Consider the following 21,945-nt stretch of genomic DNA (forward strand, 5'->3'; position numbering starts at 1 on the left):
TGAACCGCTACTGTTACATACCAGGGGACACCCAAGTCCTCTGATGCAGGAACAGGCTTCAGAGAAAAACTTGGGTGGAGCAGTGGAGAATAAATGCACCACACCACAAATAAATATAAACTAGGCATCTCGGCCCCATAATTTAAGGATGTCCAAAAGTGGTAAAAATTTATACTCAGTCTGCAAATGCACAGAGTCAGAAAAGGCTTCATGTAATATGTATTCAGTAAGTGCTATTCAAAATGAGAATGTAACAAGTGTTTTAACTTAAGAGTGTGGTGGCCTCTGCAAGCCACTGAGATAATGTAGAGAGGTAGTTCAGAAAAGATTTAGTAAGACAGACTAGCTTGGTGGTAAAAAGAAGAAAAACTGAACAATTGCAGAGTGGCATTACTCTTTACAACTCACCTTGTAAATTCAATTTTTCACATGTGGTTTTGGACGTACCGACAGGACATGCATAGATATCTCCAGTTCTGTTAGCTGGATAGCCACTCCAGGGCGAACCAACCACCAACCTAAAGTAACGGGAACTTCATTAGGTCTTTAATGATACCAGAAAAGTCCAGTAGCATTATTGCATAGCACACTGTAGGTAACAGGTAAAGAGATATAGCACCTAAGGCACTTGGGAGTCTTCTCCAGAGCTGTTCAGCAGCTTTACGAGGATGTTAATACACTAGATTAATTGGGGGCAGCTTTGATGGAGAGGCCTCTACGGATTTGGCTGCCTCAGATATGTGTACTGTTGTTTCTGTGATGTTTTGTCATAGTGTCAAAAGAAATACAGCAAACATTTTAATATGTACAGATGCATAAAAATTTAGAAATATATACACTGGGGACTGAGAGACAAAAAACGTTATTGTCCTGTCAGTTAATGGTTAACTGGCTCCTTTTAAGTTACACTTTTAGCTGATAAGAAGCATTTCCTACAGGATCTGCTCAGCAACAGTCAAATGCTTATGTCAGAGCTTGAACACACCTTGAGAACACTGAGTCAGAAAGAAAATACTGCAGGTGATACGTCTGCTGTGTGAAGTATTTAATCCTGAACAAGAAAATTAAGACTTATGATAATTTGTGCCTACAGTAAGAAGTGATTCACTTTCTCTGAATCATTCTTTCATCTGCCGTAAGGATATCCCCTCTAATATCTACTCCTCATGATCCCTTTATCTGAAAGACTTCACAAAACTGATTCATTGACCCCCTGGAAACAATGCTTCAGAACACCTATTTTTCAGTACAACTCTCAGAGAGTGGAACCACAAGACAGTATACCAGTGTGTAGGGCTGGAAGAGAAGGACAATGCATGTGACATGCAGTGAAGTAAGACTAAGGCAAAACATAACCATAGGAAGATGATCTAAAGAGACAGAAAAAAATGAGATGGTTAGAAAGCATGGGCTGTGGGTATTGCTTCAGCAGCAAGACTTCCCTTTCATACAGAACAGTCTATGGTAACAAGGCATTTATGGGACAGTAAAAGGACAAACAGTGGGACCCTAGTACAGAATATAGCATTTCAGAAGAAAACACCTTTTTTAATTCCTCAATAGGCAGCTAAAATAAAAATTGCTTCCCTCTAGAATTTTATATGTAGCTAATGCAAATACTTTGCACCATAGACAGAACACATTTTCTGAAATTATTGTTTCAAAGTAATTGCTGTATATCTTACACAGAATCACAGAATATTCACAGTTGTAAAAGACCTCTAAGATCACTGAGTCTAATCATCAACCCAGAAAAAAACCAAACACATGCCTATCTAACTTTCCAGGAATCTTCTGTTTTACTGCTGCAACTTTATAACTAACTTGCATGTGATGGCTTTGATAAAAATACACACACAAGAGTTTGAGTTCCTTTTAGCTTTCTCAAATAAAACACTGCATTTTTATAGTTTGTTTCATCACAATGAAATGCAAACTTAAGAGGAGAAATAATGTTATACAGTTTTTGTTCAGTTGGGGGTAACTTTGGATTCTACTTTCTGTGTATAGTAATGTTTTAAAAATACCTAGTTTCTTCTCAATTACCTTGTTGAAAAACATTGAGTAAAAACAGGCAGCAAGAAAAAGATTTTATGTACTTTTAGCATCTCTAAACCTGCAATTCAGGTTCATATAAATACCTGTCTATATAAAAAGAGTGTATGTTACAGTAGCTGTGTGGAGGCTTCTGATTTTCTTGTTCTCTGTAGAATATGGCATTTTCTGCATAGCTCAGCACCAAATAAATAGAGCTCATAAGAAATTACTATGTCAGTCATGTGCCAATAGATTATACAACCCACAAACATTTGCACTTACACAGAGAGCTGGAGCTGGTCAATAGTAATTGACAAAAGGAAGATTCTGTTTTACAGTTCCCCCCTTGGTAGGTACTACAGAGCTATCTGCAGTTAAAAAATGCTAACTGCACTGATTTAGAGAGAGGAAGGGCTAACAGTTTTTGTGGAAACAGAAGAAAGCTTTAACAAGGATTGCATATGTAATACCTGAAACTAGAACAGCTTTTCAGCATTAACTGTCAAGCTGAACAGTGCAATGTGTACATTTGTAACTATTTTTATGTGGTTTTTTTTTCTAAGATTCCCAGAAAGCAAATGTATTTCAGAGCCCTTGGAAAACAACAGCTACTGTTTACAAAATGACCATAATGGATTTTGGAAATACCCTCTGCACTACTCTGTCAGGTCATACACATAATGTGAATGTCTGCTGTGCACCGGCTTCTGCAGCCATGAGTTATCCTGAAGCATAAAGCACATAGTTTGACTTAACAGAGCGAGGAGAAGCATGCTTGAACACTAGCTGTGCCCAAATCCAAGCGTAACTCCAACCTTCAACCTTGCTATTGGCATATACTAGAGACAAACACCATCCACGGTTTAGAAAAAGCAGTTATTTCCCTTTCAGGGTGCGTATCTGCACTCATTCCGTGGGCTTCATGCAGCTCAACAGCCATATGGGCTCTGAAACTCCCATTTTCCTCAACTTCAATAATAATTTCAACTCAAGACGTATGTTAAACCAAGAAACCATCACTATTAATACCCAATCCACTTCTAGAACTTAATATTCACAACTGCATTTTACTGTCACTAGCCCTAAATCTAGCCTTGAGCTGTTGTGTCACACAAACAGAAAAATGTAAGACAACCAAGACAAACTCTTAACTCAAAACTTAATTCTGTCTTTTATTTACTTTGCACTCCTCATATTTTACTGGAAGTTATTATACTAGATTCCCCTTTGCTCTCTTAGCTGTCTTTGTAGATTTGTAGGTTCCACGAATCACAGTGCCGTAACTATGCTGTAAATAAAAAAATGTCACTCCATATACAGAATTTAACTCTTAAAACTGACTATTAATGACACTGTGATTTTCAGAAATGAATGGAGTTATTAAATCCCTTATTTGACTTGACTAGTCTAACCTACCATAAACAAACTCCTGAGGAGAAGTTATCAAGCAACTTCTGCCAAGCCTAGCCCTCTACTTTTAATTGTCAGCCTTAAAGGTCCTAGGAAATAATTTTAATTTCTCTTGTGTCCCGAGTTTTACTTAAGCTTAACACTAGCCTTAATCTATATAAAAAATCAGCAAGTCCTACTTGCCTTTGAAACTTAACATAAACCATTACAGTAGAGATTTACACAATACTGCTCTGGGAAAATGCATGTGTATCTTTCCAAAACATCAGAAGTGAAGAAAACAAGAGAGTATCTGGCAGCATCCTGCTAACTACTAAAATGTTTTTTTACTGTGATTAAACAGGATGCACATGAAGCAGAGTGAAACAGAATTAACCAGGAAAGAATGCAAGAAATGAGTACTAAAATATCTGAAAATGTTCCCTTAAAAAAAGTCTACCTTGTGTAGTGTATTAATTAAGGGTCTTTTCCAGCCATGAGTTAAATATTATTTATTTCTTTGTTTTTATAATTCCATATGTGTCCTCATAGACTACCTTTACACAATGCTGTAGTGATTAGCATGTAATATTGCCACTGATTTTATTATTCAGCTCCTTAATCAGTGTCCAACACTGTACACAAAGCAGTGGAGCTACATGAAGTCAAATAAAGTTCAGCAGCAATGCCATACCACACAGGCTGCAGGAGTGGCAGATCAAAGTGTAACAGGAATTATTTCTGGGAAATTAGACCATGACAAAGCTAGTAACTGGCGAAGTGTGATGTAGCAGAAAACAAATCAGAATTCATGGTAAAGGGCTGAATTCCCAGCTGTTGTCAGAGCAGGTTTTGTATTTATGGTTTCTTCTTTCTTTTCATGCTTTTGCTCTTCAGTGTGTTTTTTTTTCAAACACAAAGATGCCTAATAGGAAATAGGAAAATAAAAACTAGAAAGGAACTCCTAAATCATCTGTCCCTTTTCCCTCCAATTACAGGAAGCAATGAATACATATGAAGACCTGAAAACTCTTCACTCTCATAATGCTTCTCTCCATACCCTAAAACTCTTGTCACCATCTAAACTTCTAAACTAGAGCTATGACAAGAGAGTTTGACCGAAAATTTTGGAAGGCTTTGAAGACAGAAGACAGAGCTGCTTCTCCAAGCAAGAAAAAGGCAAACTGTAGAGCATGCAGTTGAAGAAAGCAAAAGCTGGGAAAAGAACTCAATGCTAGCAGTGGTGCTGGCACCGAAATGCTGGAGCTGAAACAATGGCAGCATTTTGTTAAAAAAAAACCCAACAACCACGTTTGGCAGGAATTACCCTCACGAAAATCAGAAGGCTTAGAAAATACGTTGATTCCAACAAAAGTTGCTACAGAAATGTGTCTTTTCAGCAAAATTTCATGTGGGTCTGAAGAGGCAACGCAACACCCCAGGAGAAAGGCTGCTGGACTTTGATGACTAGTGAGCAGCATGCAATGATTTTAAAAACTATTTAGGAGTGATATGATTATGTTATACATCAGTAAGGGCAGTGCATGTTAAGTTGTCATTAGTGACATTATCACAGAATCATAGAGTTGTCAAGGTCGGAAAAGACCTTCAAGATAATCAAGTCCAACCATCTCCCCTACAGCCCCTAACCACTAAACCATCTTATCAAACACCACGTCTACCTCTTAACAGGGGATGATGCCTCCGCCACCTCCCTGGGCAGCCTGTTTCAATGCCTCACCACTCTTTCTGTGAATAAATTTTTTCTGATCTCCAGCCTGAACCTGACCCGGTGCAGCTTGACCCCGTTTCCTCTTGTCATATCACTGGTCACCAGGGAGAAGAGGCCAACACATGCCTCACTGAAACAAAACATTTTAAAAAAGAAGAATCCTGTAACATAAATTCCAAAACAAAATTCAGCAGATTGAGATTTTAGCTCTGTTGTGGAATGCATCCACATTCCGAGGACACATATGGGTAGGAAAAACCATTTTAACAGCTACATACAGCTACTTTACCTTCCTCACCTGAAACGGATATAAAAAATCTCAGCATGGAGTAAGTACTGTTACCTTTGCAGAAGGTCATCAGCTGCTGTTCAGGACATGCACATTCAAGATGAACTTGACAGTGTACAATATGCCTTTCTAAAAGATTTTGTTTCTAAAATCACAAATAATTTGGTCTCAATTTAAGGTTCAAACACAGATGATCTCATGACAGGAAGAACCAGAGCGTGAAATGAATAATGTTTCTGTTGTGACTAATTACTTGTGTGGTGGACTGCCTAAACTTTTCTAATTGATGATTTTCTTTGGTGTTCACAGTTTTCCTTGAGTTCATTAAAGAGCCCCTGTTTTGAAATTCCCACTAGAATCATGAAAAGCTGCACTTGACTTGTAAGTTTGTCCTTATTTACAAGAATCACATGCCATCAATGACCATCAATGCACAGCAGACCAGTACCCAATTATCCTGGATCACCTGACTCTACATAAAAAGGGCTCCTGTGCTGGTTTGTCACAACTTCCCAACATGTACTGACCCCCTCTATAAGCCTGTGCTCCTAGTTTGGCTGTATTTCCTCTTTCTGAACTCATCTCCAAGCAAGAGTCATAATACAGTACTGCATGCAGTCCAAATCCTGCAGAACTCCCCTTCCCTATATAACTTTTTTTTAGCCCTTACTGCCTCAGAATTACCTCCCAGAAATACAGCTGAATAACTACCATCTGTTTTTTCTGGATCTCTCCTCTCAGGTCTTTGACAGAGTACAGGTGGATTTTTAAAGCTGTATTTATTACAGCAGCATGTGGTATTAATAGAAGCAAGGTCTAGGAGGCATGAAATTTCTGGTGGATCTCAGATTCTGGATAACTTCTGCCTTGGAGAGTGGTGCCACCCCAGCAGTGTTGGAAGTGGTGAGCAGCCCCACTGTGCCTGTACTGAGTTTTCAAGTGCATCACATTACTGCTGCACAATGATGGCCCCTTCATAAAAGTATTTGGTGATAAATGCTCCATTCTGACAGAAAGCACTGTCTTCATCTTATATTGAGCTCGGACTGTTTATCTTACTCCCACTTCAGCCATGTCAACAACTGCTCTGCACATGGACTACAGCCTCTGCCTCACTTATAAGAGGAAAAAACTACTGAACAGCTTGAGTTTTGTTCTATTGTCTGAAAAAAAAAGAAAATTGCCTAAAAATGAAGACAACAAGGGATACTGAAAAGAGCTTTTCGTCACTGAAGAGTCTTGGTAGCTCAAACAAGAGCTGATAAAATTCCTCTGACTTTTGGAGCTATGGTCAGATCCTGTACAGTGCATGAAAAAATTATGATGTCCTTCTCCACAGAAAAGCTTCCCAGTTTCTTAATATTCATATACTTAGGTGAAGATAGGAAAAGTTAATCCAAAGTTAATTTCTTTCCAAAACTCTACCACACATTATTAAAGTCATAGTAGAGGTGTCTTTATATCAGAAGTAAAAATAGAACAGGGATCTATAAAACATAAATAGCTTTGGTGCGTCTGGAACCTAGTGTTCTCATTGCAAGCTTAGAGAAAAACTTAAAAGGACAAAAACCCAAGACATAACTTCTCCATGTATAAGCCAAAGCATTCAGTTAACTTCAGGCAGACATTCTTGTTCTACTTCAATGGCTTTACACAGAAGCTTAAAAAAAGAGAGCTCTAATCTGTGGGTGACTAACACATAATTGAAGCAGGCAGAAAAGCAGTGAGAAGCCACTACATCAGGTGAGGAGTGGAGGAGGTAGGTTGGGAACCTACTCAACAGAGGGAGAAGAAACACCAGGCTCTTAGTTTGGAGGACAGAGTTCTGCTCTACTCTTACTTTGCCTTCTGGTCACTGATGGTAAACACAGTAACCCTGTGTAACTCACAGTGAGATCTACGTAGTCTTGCATGTCTGCATATACGACCAATTGACCAATTGCACAATGTCTCAATGCAGGACTATGAATAAATGTCTCAGCAAGCTCAATATTTTTGTATAAGCTTTTCCAAACCTTAACTGTATGGATTTCAGATTTTGACATCTTACTTTCTTTTTACTATCTGTCCATCATCACTTAAGCAAATATGCCAGTTTCTGGCTATTTGAGTTTTGACACTACTTCAATCTATGCAGAATGACACATCTAAAGTGTTTTCTTGGTTTACGATAATATATATATATTAAGGGCTTGCAGTGAAAGGACAAGGAGTAAAGGATTAAAACGGGAGGAGGGGAGACTCAAGTTAGACATTAGGAGGAAATTCTTTAGTGTGAACGTGGTGAGACAGTGGTGCAGGTTGCCCAGGGAAGCTGTGGCTGCGCCATCCCTTGAACTATTGAAGTGCAGGTTGGATGGGACTTGGAGCAACCTGGTCTAGTGGGAGGTGTCCTTGCCCATGCAGGGGGGTTGGATATTTAAGGTCCTTTCCAACCCCAAACCATTCCACTATTCCATCATATAACTTTTATGACTTTCTGTGGCTTAAATATAAAAAGGAATTAACCAGAACACATTTAAATGATGTGGAATTGTAAAAGAAAAAGGAGTTGCAACATTTTTTTCCTTAACCTTTTTACTGGGCATGTAACATGCTGTTCAGTTTGCTTACCATTTGCCTTCTTCATTTATGAACTGCTGAACTGCATATCCAAACTGCTCTCTTGATGGACCAGAAAATATTTTTGCTTCTAGAAGGCCAACATTGTAAGCCTCACAGCAGTTATGAAGAATGCCTGTTAACAGAATAATTATGATTGTCACAGAAGCAATATCTGTCCATCATCACTTAAGCAAATATGCCAGTTTCTGGCTATTTGAGTTTTGACACTACTTCAATCTATGCAGAATGACACATCTAAAGTGTTTTCTTGGTTTACGATAATATATATATATTAAGGGCTTGCAGTGAAAGGACAAGGAGTAAAGGATTAAAACGGGAGGAGGGGAGACTCAAGTTAGACATTAGGAGGAAATTCTTTAGTGTGAACGTGGTGAGACAGTGGTGCAGGTTGCCCAGGGAAGCTGTGGCTGCGCCATCCCTTGAACTATTGAAGTGCAGGTTGGATGGGACTTGGAGCAACCTGGTCTAGTGGGAGGTGTCCTTGCCCATGCAGGGGGGTTGGATATTTAAGGTCCTTTCCAACCCCAAACCATTCCACTATTCCATCATATAACTTTTATGACTTTCTGTGGCTTAAATATAAAAAGGAATTAACCAGAACACATTTAAATGATGTGGAATTGTAAAAGAAAAAGGAGTTGCAACATTTTTTTCCTTAACCTTTTTACTGGGCATGTAACATGCTGTTCAGTTTGCTTACCATTTGCCTTCTTCATTTATGAACTGCTGAACTGCATATCCAAACTGCTCTCTTGATGGACCAGAAAATATTTTTGCTTCTAGAAGGCCAACATTGTAAGCCTCACAGCAGTTATGAAGAATGCCTGTTAACAGAATAATTATGATTGTCACAGAAGCAATTAAAGAAGAATTTTCGTCTCAGTGAAAAAGGCTCTTAATCTGTGCCACCTCCCCCAGTAAAAGAAAATAAAATGTACCCTTTGACACTTACAGGAAAAAAACAACCTTTTCTCTGCCATACCCATCTGCCCGTGTGTAATGCCTGTCCAGCATACTTTACAGGTGTTACAATATTGTGGGCAGAGATCAATGACTCACTCACTGTGTGCCTTAACAAATGTTGCAGCATTACTAATGAGAATGCTTTAGCTGAAGGGAGGCAAGAAATACGATTCAGAGATCTGTTATCCTGCTTTACCTTAAGGCATAATTTCAGTTTATAGCACAGCAAGCACATCCACAGCCTGCTGAGGTATCTTAAAATGAAAATGCACTGACTGTGACTGCTAATACTGTTTGGATTCTAGTGTCGATCAACAACTTAATGTTTGGAGCACTGGAACAAAAATCAGATAATCTACTACATCGGAAAGCCTACATTTTTAAGTTCTTTCATTATCATGGCAGAAGCCTGTGTTTTCAGTCCAAACAAGTCTGAACAGTTGTCCAAACAGGAAAACTTAAAAATACAAACATGCAAGAAAGAACTGCATTAATAAATCATGACACTTAACACTTTGCTGTGGTCATGGTATTAATTGCTTTTTCTTGGGCTACTGCATTCCCAGGGATGCCTAGGGTATGCTACTCCATGCCAGTTTAGTGGGGGACCTGCAGTGTGGGTTGGGGAACAAGGTCCAAGTGTCACAAATTTGCAGATTGTCATTAACAGACAACTTGATTTCTACCTGATCAAGAGCTCTTGGTGGACATCTAAGAGAATGTCTGCTACAGAAGCTGGAGAAAAAGGGTGTGTTCCCTAATAGCTGGGAGTAGGTAACTCCTCTCCCAGCTTAGAGGTGGAAGGAGTGAGACAAAGGGGGGAACCCATGTAAAAGCTACAGCTGAGGAATACCTTAGGGTTCCATCCCTTAAAAAATGGCAGTGACTGAAAAAATAATGACCTGTGGTTGCACTGTGCATTTACTGATATTCCCAGGTGAGGCAGGTTCACAGAGTTGCTCATGGGTTAAACAACATCCCTCACATTTCCCCTCCCTTCCTTTGTGCCCAGACAGAATGCATTTTATCTGCTCACAAAGTATGCCTCAACATAGTTATTAAGTATGAGTCATTGTGCAGTAAAGTGGCAACCTTCATGATAATCCCTTATAACACGGACCCTTAAGGAGAGATGTGACAGTCTTTGGCATCTTCAAAATACAAGTTGAAGTTCTAAGCTTTTCTCTAGTTTTAATAGACAGAGAGCTCATTGTTGCTGTTACTCTCTCCCAAGTCCCACAACCAGTTTTAGAACAGAGGTTAACAGGGATTATATCAGCATAAAACATCCCATCATGGCATCGTAGCTGTAACAGTAAAAACAATAATTACATCTCAGTCAGAACATTAAAATCACAACCACAGGTTTGCAGGCAAAGTTCATGATGTTAAAAATTTCAATTAATTTTGTACCTTTTTCCACAGAATAGCAAACACAAATGTTACTAGCAGAAGACTAAATACAACTCCCACAGTTACTACTGGTTTACCACAAACTCAAAACAGGAAATAATGTATTAGTTATTTCAAACAAACACTATCTACAGCTGGCCTCTGGAAAGCAAGCAATCACCCCATGCTAAAAGTATAGTTCCTTGAGAAACAACCTTAGAGATAAATATATTTCCTGAGTCATGTTACTTAAGAAGAGAATGTGTATAGACATATCACTCTGTGTTTTGAATAGTTTTAACACTAAACACATAAACTCATAGTTCAAGTCTGGGTTTTGGGGAGAGGGGCAAGAGTTGAGATAGATATTGACTATTGCCAGTAATCCTTTTATGATCTAATAGGCTTGCATTTTATAAAAATATTTTGCTCATGTAACATAGTAGGTTTAATTTTTTGGGTCTGTTGTTTTCAAGTTGTATTATCCTCAGTCAGAAGTCAAGCACAATTTAGCAATTCTCCATTCTCAGAGGCCATAGAAGATTATCCTGCAATGCCATCCTGCTTGTGAATGCAGAGGAAGCGTAACTCTCCAAGTTCTGTGGTGCACATGGAAATAAACCCTGGCTTTCAAAAGAACCAAAAGCATACTAGAATGAAAAACATTTCCAGTCTGAACCCAAATTGAATGACATCTAGAGAAAAACTATTCTGCACTGTGATACACAGTTATTAGCAAGTTACATCACTAGCCAAATGGTAACTTTGCTAAATGTCTTTTAAGTGTAGTGTTCAACTTTGGTGCAAATGCATGGAAGACCTTTCAAATTGTGTCTCAGGCAAGGGTTTAATTAAATGCTAGAACCAGGGCAAAAATTTTCAGAACTAAGTAAAACTACGGAAATGAGATGTCACAACCAACAGCCTGAAGGGAAGTCCCTGCGCTGGTTCAAATTCTCCTAGGGAACTGTGACAAGTCACACAGGGGTCAACAAAATGCATGTTTCGTTCCGTGTTGCCTATCCACCTCCCCTCTTGCCCTCCCATGCGTCCTGCAACATCCCTCTCTGGACCTTCCACGTCTGCTCCTGTGGTCCCGCTTTCTTCAAGATAGGGGCTGCCTGGCCCTGCCTGGGGATGCTTCAACTCCTTTCAGTTCCTCTGGGCCTCATTTTGGCTTAGGGAAAAAATGCTCTTTTTTTCTCTACAGGCTTCTCACTGAACCATTTCACCCATCATTCCCATTCACCACTGGGACTTGATTTTGTTCTTTTTAATCATTTGTGCTACTGCAGATTGTTAGCAGGTTTTTGATTTTTTAATGTGCTCTACACAAATCTTACTTGCTTTGGGACTAGCAAGTATACACATGCACCAACGTATTAGGCATTTTCCTGCCATTTCCCTCCATCTTATATAGTGCTTAGACTATAAGGCCAAGTGGGAAGGAAAGGGAAGGGAAGGAAAGGGAAGGCTCAGTTTGCTTCAAACCTATTTTAAGCCTGTGCCAGAATAAGAGGTTCTCTTACACATTAAAAGGGTGCCAATCACTCAAGCCTCTAGGTTAAAAGTGTTGTATATTGTAGGCTGGAGAGATCCAGTATCTGCTGCTGCCTCCAGGCAATGAACTTTGATAAATTAAGAATCTTGAAATAAAGAAAACTAATTCATTATCTGGATTTTAATAGCTTTTGGTGACAGACTTCTGTTTTGTGACCTAACGGTCATGATGAGAGATTAGTCAGGCAAGTAAAAATCCATTTCCTAACTTCTGTAAATGGCACTTTATTTACAGTTGAATAAACAGACTGCACCGAACAAAGGAAGCCAGATACAAGCCTAAAGCTTCTGAAGGCCTCTCTGAAGACTTCAAAAGCAGCAGCTCCTCTCCCTGGACTGGGTAGGGGCTTGTGCTCTTTGCTTTAAAGAGGACAGCTTCCTTGAGCAGAATAGCTCCAAACATAAAGCTTCAGACAAGAAAAGTGAGGATAATGGCAGCTGGAACTTGATGATCTTTAGGGTCCCTTCCAACTCCAAACATTCTTTGATTCTCTGATCTCTCTGCATGTTATTTTCATTTTCTGGGAATTCCTCTATTTCAGCAACTGCATTATTGCAGTGTATGCCACAGTACTTGCAGAACAGGAGTATAGCTGGCTGCACCACCATTTTCTTCCTCCTAGTCATGTGAAAAATAATGCATGTTCTGGCTGCACACCTTTAAGCCTGAGTGTATAGGAATTATTATGTAAATATAAAGGACATAGCTAATGACAGCCGTTTGCTGCTGTTGAAGTACAAGCTGAAGCAAGTTTATTGATAGCTCATAGTATGTACACCCAGTTCATAATTGTTTTGATTTTGTAAGCAAAGCTCACAGCTTAAAGTGAGGAAGAAGAAAATGTCTGTCAGTGATTTAATGTAACCTTTTAATGTCATGTTTATAATAGTTGTCTGATTGTAACATCTTATTCAGATTAAACAGTATAATTTTAAAAGTTGTTCAATTGGATAAGAAAAAATGAAATTGGGTTTTGTGTGTGATCACTTAGTTTGTGAAATAAGTTTATAAAAGTTTAATAAAATATACTGTGTTTTGTGTCGTGTCATAATAAACATGTTATTTTGTTTTCAGTCTAAATAGTAAAATTGAATTTTCAGTCATTTTACATTACATTGCAAAGGTGATGCTCCACTTTAAGGTAGCAATACGTGACAGAATCCCATATCATACAGACTCAGTTATGCTAAGTCACATCTCTCACTAAAACATCCAGTCAAACGGAGGCATTCACTGCTGCTGTTAATTATAGCTTGCATCAAACAGGTTTAGCAATCACAGTATCACATAAATAAATAAATAAATAAATAAGCAAGCATGATGGAATTTGACCACTGGGTCTGTCAGGATCCAACTCACACTGAGCATTATTTTTAAATTTATATAGTTAAAGGAATTTCATCACCTTTTTTCGTAAGAGTATGCTGTTCACTTCTTTGGACATCTATTAGCTATAAAACAGAAAAAGGTTATTATATAATCCCTCTAAGCGACCTCTTGTATTTGTGCATGAGCATCCACGCTGACAATGACACCAGCAGAGGGAAGAGGAAGAGCCCCTATGCCCAGCAGCTCCCCCCTCGGAGCTCCAGAGACACAGATACAAGCATTGCCCCTTGTGCTGCCTCCCACAGGGCGGTGGACCCTGACAAACCCAAAGCCAGCAGCAGGCTGTGGGGCCAGGGGGTGAGAGAGGTTAAGCATCCAGTCACGGAGGAAGCGCAAGGCCATGACCTGGCATTATGGCAATACCAAGGCAGCATAATATGCATTCTTGCATGGGCTGTTTAGTTCATTAATTTGTTTGGGGAAAATAATATCAATAAAATCCCACTGGATTATGTGCTGTTTCCGGATGTAGTTTCATAGATTGGCAGCCAGCAAGATGTGTAAAGCCTACATTACCTTAATTGCTCAGTCTAGCATTATTTGAAGCATCTGTTCTTCCCAGAAGTGGGCTTTACTTTGCCTTTATGTTGCTTTCCTCCAAGACAGCCACTACAAATTCCACAAAGAAAGTCTTCCCCTTGGTCTCAAAGATTTCTTCCTCCAAAGAGCACACATTGTCAGGGTTCTAAAGCTCATTAGACCCCGCTGGGGGCAGAGAAAAGAACAGGGTGGAAGGAATGAGAGAACTGCTAAGTCTTGGTTTCTGCTGGCTTTGTCTCACAGCATATTGTACACTCTAGTTCAAGCTTCAAACTTTTTTCATTACTTAAATATTTCCAGTGGCTCTCTTTGGGATGATTCTCTGGTGTTTTGTACTGTGCAAGGTCACACTGCTGCTTCTTCGTTGTCAGGGAACTTGTGTAAGTCCTTTTGTCTCACTCACAACTCATCTGGCTATTTATTTCATCCCTCTGCAAAAATTAGCTGAAATTGTATCACAGATTCCAAAGTTAGTAAGGGAGTCCTGGCACCTACAGAAATTGTTAACACTACAGTCACCTACTGTCTTTGAAATATTAGACAGAAAAGGGAATAAAGGCAGGAAGGGAAAGTAATAAAGTAATGATAGAGAATAGTCAGGTAGTATTTGCTTCATACTAAATATATTTAGTGTTACTTCATTGCTTTTTATTAAAAGGCAACACCATTTTGATGTAAGAGTAAAATTACTCCCCTGTTACTCCCTTATTATTCAGAATCTATATTATCAGAGGTTGAATCCAGCTGGAATTAGGCAACTATTCTTACAGAATGAACAACCCATAGTTTGAACAGCTTTCATAATACATTGTGTTTTGACGACTTTATTGACAAGGCTGTGAATACACAAGAACAAAACAAGCAGCATGCAGTTACTTTATTCCGCTTAGTTGTAGTACAGATACTCTCCACTGTGGCTTTCAAAAGCCACTGAGCAATTCTCACTACTGCAATGAGCTTATTCAGGGAGCAAATCTACCCCAAAAAGGAACCACTTTTTTGATGCTAACATACTACGGCTGATCTGCTTTATTGTATCAGTATGTGCATTTTGTGCATGCACAGGTAATGACATAAAATCAAGCTCTTTTTATGTAAAACAAATAATTCTATATTGTTGCACTGTTTGGGGCTTTTCTGTAAATGAGCATGAATATAAACCAGCTTTTTGATATATCTTTAGTATACTTGGTCAGAGCCATATAGAATCAAACTTAGTTAGTGCAGGCAAAATAGAAGAGTACTTATAATTCAGTCTGGAAATGTATACTAACCTTTACCCAACATTGTAAAAAATTAGTAAAAAATATTTTCTTATTAGTTTTCTCTAGTATATTTACTTCTCTGGTTTTTGTAATAGTAAATACAATGGCACAATGTATCTTCAGGTGATGTACTGAACAGCAGTTTTATAATCACAGTTAATGTATTTTTAATATAAATCAAACCAATTTCTCATGGAGAACAACCTACTAATTAATAACACAGTGACCCTCTAACAGGAATCAAAAGCAGCAAATAATGTGATTTGCAAGACACTGGATTCTTTTTTTGTACTAAGAATATTTTACAACTCTCACTTCAATTAATTTGTTGATATTTTGTTATGTCTACAGAAACCTCAAAAGGTAAGTCTTCATTGTACTGCTTAATTTATTTATTCTACTTCCTCAAATCTCAAGACCAGCGTTTTCTTCATGTCAGCTACAATAATTCAAACTATTTAATAATGAATAGATATTATAACATTCAGTGTAGACAGAAATTATATGCCACAATAAACCCCCCAAAAAACAAACACCAAAACCAACCCACCCAAAAGAAAGGAAAACCAAATCCTCCCTCCCGCCCTTCTTCCTCCCCTCCTTTCCCTCCCCCCACCAAGTTTTCTTGGTTTAGTTGGTTGACTGTTCCTTCCTGGAGGTAGGTCAGCTTCCAGCCTGGAAGCTTCTGAGTGTATGAAAGCCTGAGTCACTGCCTTTCAATTACAACTGCTTGTGATCCAAGACGCTGCTCCAAAGAGTTACCAATAACCTACCATAGAATCAATCCAAATATAATACAACACACACATTATGAATGAAAAGCTGGAAAGACTGGGATAACACAACTAGGTGCTATTTTACTGTTCTGGCACTCCTGCAGAGTGAAAGGGCTAATTTAATTTACCCACAACTGCATTCGTTACTCCAGCAGCTTTGTATTTCTCTCAGTATCTCCCTATTTCTGGTCCATACATGACTGTTTCTTCCTGGAGGTAGGTCAGCTTCCAGCCTGGAAGCTTCTGAGTGTATGAAAGCCTGAGTCACTGCCTTTCAATTACAACTGCTTGTGATCCAAGACGCTGCTCCAAAGAGTTACCAATAACCTACCATAGAATCAATCCAAATATAATACAACACACACATTATGAATGAAAAGCTGGAAAGACTGGGATAACACAACTAGGTGCTATTTTACTGTTCTGGCACTCCTGCAGAGTGAAAGGGCTAATTTAATTTACCCACAACTGCATTCGTTACTCCAGCAGCTTTGTATTTCTCTCAGTATCTCCCTATTTCTGGTCCATACATTGCTCTCCTTAGCTCCCAGAACAGATGACTAAACTGTTCTTCATCTGGAGTCAAGAAATCACAACAACCTACTGTATACACACAGACTGATTCCTAAGTAAGAGCAGTTAGTGCAGGACTGACAACTTCCTATGTGTTTTTAATAAAGACAACAAGCATTCAAGCCTACCCAAATGTATTATCCTGGCATGTTTTCATTATTAACATCAGTGGGAAAAACTTTGTTTATACACAGTTCACATGAATTGCATCTTTTTAATATAACCTGCAGTTTCTGTTTTCTTTCAGGATTGTTTCAACTTTGTCCTTAGAATACCACAAGTTGTTCTCAGTGACAGCACAAAGAGATATAAAATACATGAGGCTAACAAGCTGCACACACACATATATGTTATATATGCAGTTAAGTCTCTGGCTTCACAAGTAAAGAGGAATTAAAAAAAACCAAAAACAAACTTAACGTTTCCCTATGATAAAATGTCACTTCCCAAGTGGCATTTGACTCCTGCAAATTCTCTTCCCTTGTGTCTGGTTTATCAGTTGAACTTTTTTTTTTTCTTTTTTTTATAACCAGCAATAATTCCAAATATAGTCAGTGAAGCATGAGTCATGTTACAATACTAAGAAAGGAAATGCATGTCATCACACAAAAAACAATGCAACTGGTGTGTCTATACTCTATTGGCCACATTTGCCCATCTCAACTGTTATGAAAATATGTTTGTACACAGGCAAAAATACATGTTTGCACACAGGTATCAAATGATGAAAAGCAGCCATAGGTGTCTGTATTTTCCCACTCATATCACACTCTAGGCAATATGAAAAGTTCCAAGTATTGTAACATACTAGTGTATTATTTCATATTTTTATCACTGTTAAATATGACCCGAAAAGGCTAAATTAGAAAAAGGCTGAGGGACTTGCCATCACCATCAATTCCACTGCTGCTTGTGTTGCAGCCTGCAGTGCCAGGACTGCAGCGGTTTGAGAGCAATCCTATCATCACATCATTTAGGAAACAGCATTTAGGACCCTGACCCAGCTTCTCAAGAGCTAGCCCAGGAGCTCAGCTTTCTGTGCTGTACACAGAAAGAGGCCCAGAAGCAAGAACAGCCTCAGCTGTAAAAAGTCTGCTACATCAGCTTCCTGCAACAAAAAACCTCCATAGCACCACAGGATATATAATACAATAGTTGGAAGAGCTATAATTATCAGAACTTCTGTTTTCCTATAGCAGACTTAACGACTGATTTTCTCCTGATTGTAATGAAGGCTCATGGCCTGGCAGCCTGGATGGTAAGTAGGTGGTCTCCATCACTCACTTGACATTCCTCCTTAATTCACACTGAAGTGATCGATTCTGGCACCAAACAGGGCCTACGCAGAATTTGGGTTCATTAAAATCAAGAAAATAATCCATGGAGCCCAGACTCCAGTAGCTGCCTAACCCAGAATGAAAATAAAATTATCTGTCACCTAGTCACATAAAAATCTAGATATATTACACAAGTGTAGAAGCACCTCTGTCTAAGAACAAGGTATCTTGCCCTAGTGCAGACCTCACTCTGATAACATGGCCAGAAGTGATGAATGTTTCCAGATTAAATATTTTCTACTAAAATAATGTAAATAAATAGCTAAGTAACTTCTTTTTATGCTCTGCTGTTTAGTAAATGTGAGTTGTCTGAGCAGTCTGAACAGGCCAACTCAGAACTCCTCCCTGCTAAAAGCCCCAGACATTAGGCCACAGGCAAGATGTGTCGTTGCTTGTCTGCGTGGAAACACAAATATGCATCCTGGGATGAGCTGAGACCTGGTTTCAAAAGCAGAGGTAGAAAATACTTCTCTGCTTCTCTGACTACTTTATTCCCTGGTAGCAAAGATGCGTCTGGAAGAGTTTGAGAGGCAAGTCTACGTTGCCATGAGCCTTGAGGAAGAACTAAGCACATGTTTCCTAGGTAACTGTTACCATCACTTCTCAGGAGCTACTTCTTGAACGAAAAGCTGAACTACTACCTGCATCCCAAAATTCTTCCCAGTCTTTGACCTCAGGGGAAGGAGGCACCTTATGCAAGTGCCTGGGAAGGATGGAGTTCAAGCACTGCACTTCATCCACTGCTTAACTTCAGAAGCCTTCCTGCTTTGCAAGCAAATATTTTTCATGCACTTTGGAAATGCTTAAATGTCTCTTCTGAGTCCAGGGAACCTAATTTTGCACTCTGGGCCAGAGGAACCAGCTTTCATAGAAACGTAGAATGGTTTGGAAGGGATCTTTAAGATCCTCTAGTTCCAACCCCCTGCATGAGCAGGAAAACCTTCCACTAGACCAGGTTGTGTGAAGTCCCACTCAACCTGGCCTTGAATACTTCTGGGGAGAGAGCATCCACAGCTCCTTCGGGCAACCTGTTCCAGTCTTACCACCCTAATAGTGATGGATTTCTTCCAAATGTCTAACCTAAATCTACGCTCTTTCAGCTTAAAACCATTATCTTTCATCCTATCACTACACATCCTGGTAAAAAGCCCCTTCCCTGCTTTCCTGTAGACCCCCTTCAGGTTCTGGAAGGCTGCAATGAGGTCACTGTGGAGCCTTCTCTTCTCTAGGCTGAACAACCCCAGCTCTCTCAGCCTGTCTTTATAGGAGAGGTGCTCCAGCCCCCTGATCATCTTCGTGGTCCCCCTCTGGACTCGCTCTATCCTCTGGATTTTGAACTCCTCTGGACTCTGTCCTTCTTTTGTTGAGGGCTCCAGAACTGGACACAGTACTACAGGCAGGGTCTCACAATTGCAGAGTGAAGTGCAGCTGCAGTTTTCACTCTCCCAGCCCTCAGCCTGCACATCAGACTCTAGCATACCCAGATGCCTTTGGGGTGGGTGACAGGCTATTCCTAGTCAGAGTCTGGAAAGAAGCTATCTTTTTTTTTTTTTTTGTAAAATGCAACCATTGTACATTTTGGTGTCAGAGAGAAGGGCCCATGTACATTTAAGAAGAGTTTTCTGCAGATAATGTGTGCTTCCACAAAAGCAGAACAGTTGCTTTCTGTCTTCAGGAAAGTGAAGTCTATTGTAGCAGTCAATTTCTCAGAAAGACAACTCCAGAGACTCTAAAAGTATTTTTTTACTGTTCAATATGATTAACTGGCCCCAGGCAGTTTGGAAAAGAAAACAAAAACAAAACAAAGAGAGAGTAGAGACAGTGCAATGAAAGGATATTTGGCTAGAGTCAAATGGATAACTATTATTAGCAGAGCTACTAAAGGGCTATATCCAAGCATGGCTGCTGTATTTTTTCTCTGTTTATTGTTTTGCCCATCTTAATAAGAGAGATACTTCATTTTCATTACTTTCTGCTATTCTGTATTTGACCTATATGTATTTCAGGCATATGTACTTCAGTTCCCATATTTATAAATGGGAACTTTGTTTGGTGTGCATAGTTAGATGAAGTGTCAGGCCACTTCATTTTTTTTTCCTCTTAGGAAAGGTCAGCTAAATTCTCATATGAGAAATTCCAGCAAAATCTGAAGTTAATATCCAAACAGTACATCCAAACAATTCTATGTGCATCTGAAATGCTGCACATTAAGAATTTTACACTACATAGTAGAAATACTGGATTAAGTTTGTCTCATGTTCATTATTAGTGCATTACTCTTAATTTCATATTAGAATGTATAGTTAATAAGGCAGAATCAGTGAAAAACTATTTAATAAAGTGTTGTTGGCTGGATTGTTGCATCCAGAGGGTAGTGGTGAATGGCTTTAAGTCTGGATGCAAAACAATGATAAGTGGTGTCCCTGAGGGGTCTGTACTGGGACCAGTGTTGTTTAGTATCTTCATTAATGATACTGACAGGGACATCGAGAGCACCCTCAGCAAGTTTGCTGATGACACCAAGCTGGGTAGTGAAGTCGATATGCCACAGGGATGGAATGCCATCCAGAAGGACCTGGACAAGCTGGAGAAGTGGGCCCAGGTGAACCTTATGAGGTTCAACCAGGCCAAGTGCAGAGTCCTGCACCTGGGCCAAGGCAACCAAAGGTATGAATACAGGCTGGGGGAGAACACACTTGAGAGCAGCCCTGTGGAAAAGGACCTGGGGGTACTAGTGGACCAGAAGCTGGACATGAGCCACCAATGTGCAACTGCAGTCCAGAAGGCCAACTGCATCCTAGGCTGTATCAAAAGAAATGTGGCCAGCAGATCAAGAGAGGTGATTCTGACCCTCTACTCTATCCTGGTGAGACCTCACCTGGAATAATGTGTCCAGCTCTGGAGCCCCCAGCACAAGAAAGATGTGGACCTGTTGGAAGGTGCCCAGAGGAGAGCAACAAAAATGATTTGAGAGCTGGAGCATCCCTTTTTTGAAGGCAGGCTGAGGGATCTGGGGTTGTTCAGCCTGAAGACGAGAAGGCTCCAGGGGGACATCATAGAAGCCTTCCAGTACCTGAAGGGGGCCTACAGGAAAGCTGGGGTGGGACTTTTTACAAGTAGCAAGAGGACACGGGGTAATGATTTTAAACTGAAAGAGGAGAGCTCGAGGTTAGAGATCAGGAGGAAATTCTTTAGTATGAGGGTAGTGAGACACTGGAACAGGCTACCCAGAGAAGTTGTGGAAGCTCCATCCCTGGAAGTGTTCAAGGCCAGGTTGGATGGGGCTTTGAGCAACCTAATCTAGTGAGAGGTGTCCCTGCCCATGCAGGGGGATTGGAACTAGATGATTTTTAAGGTCCCTTCCAGCGTAAACCATTCTATGATTCTGTGGTTGTGCCTTTCTTCAGTTAGCTATCACCATTCTCCTCAAATAGAAAATGCAAATAAGGATACAAGCATGTAAACATTTGAGTCACATACCCTCTGTCGCAATGATATTTACTAACCATCTAGGACACACTAGTTGACTGGCGATAAGATACGCCACTTGCTTCTGCCTCAGACAGGTGTTCTACAGATTTAACACAAGACTTTTTTATTGTCTGTTCTTTAGAAATAACAAACCATATTAACCAAAGAGATCTGAGTGATTTACCATCTAAAATTAAGGAAGAATTATGAACTTGGAAGCAGGATTCAAAGGGCAAAATAAATCAGGAGTAAGGCAAGAGAATTCCACCAGGGCTGTGCATAACTTCCAAGCCCTTCACCCTATCTATCAGTAATTTGAATGGGACAAAAGAATCCGTGACGTTCATGATGTGTGACATTCAACCATGCAGATGCCATTCAGTTATACACAAAATGTCTTTGCTCGTCTCGTATTCAAAGAGTCTGTGTTGATCTTACTTCTTTGCCTGTGTAATTCCTCTTTTAAGTCCTTAATAATATGCAGTTTTAAAGAACATGCAACTGCAGGAGTAAATAAAACTTAGTTCTCTGAAGATCCTGAAATGCTATTCAGGGACTAATTCAAAGTAACAATTACTAAAACTTACAATATTGAGTTTATCTGGT

General features: G+C 39.6%; 1 protein-coding gene across 1 annotated transcript in view; it reads right to left on the reverse strand.

Annotated features, from left to right (window-relative positions):
• The window catches only part of ITGA2 (integrin, alpha 2 (CD49B, alpha 2 subunit of VLA-2 receptor)), a 53,164-nt gene extending 39,404 nt beyond the window's left edge, over positions 1 to 13,760 (reverse strand). Inside the window, exons 1-3 of the mRNA XM_010008618.1 lie at positions 13,643 to 13,760; positions 8,773 to 8,896; positions 409 to 518 (exon numbers count right to left, since the gene is read on the reverse strand). Of these exons, the coding sequence (XP_010006920.1) occupies positions 409 to 518; positions 8,773 to 8,896; positions 13,643 to 13,760 (352 nt within the window). The remainder of the gene's footprint in view (positions 1 to 408; positions 519 to 8,772; positions 8,897 to 13,642) is intronic.
• Positions 13,761 to 21,945: the final 8,185 nt, after the last annotated feature.

This window comes from Chaetura pelagica, unplaced genomic scaffold (assembly GCF_000747805.2).
Source record: "Chaetura pelagica isolate M959 unplaced genomic scaffold, ChaPel_1.0 scaffold382, whole genome shotgun sequence".
NCBI classification, from domain to species: Eukaryota; Metazoa; Chordata; class Aves; order Apodiformes; family Apodidae; genus Chaetura; species Chaetura pelagica.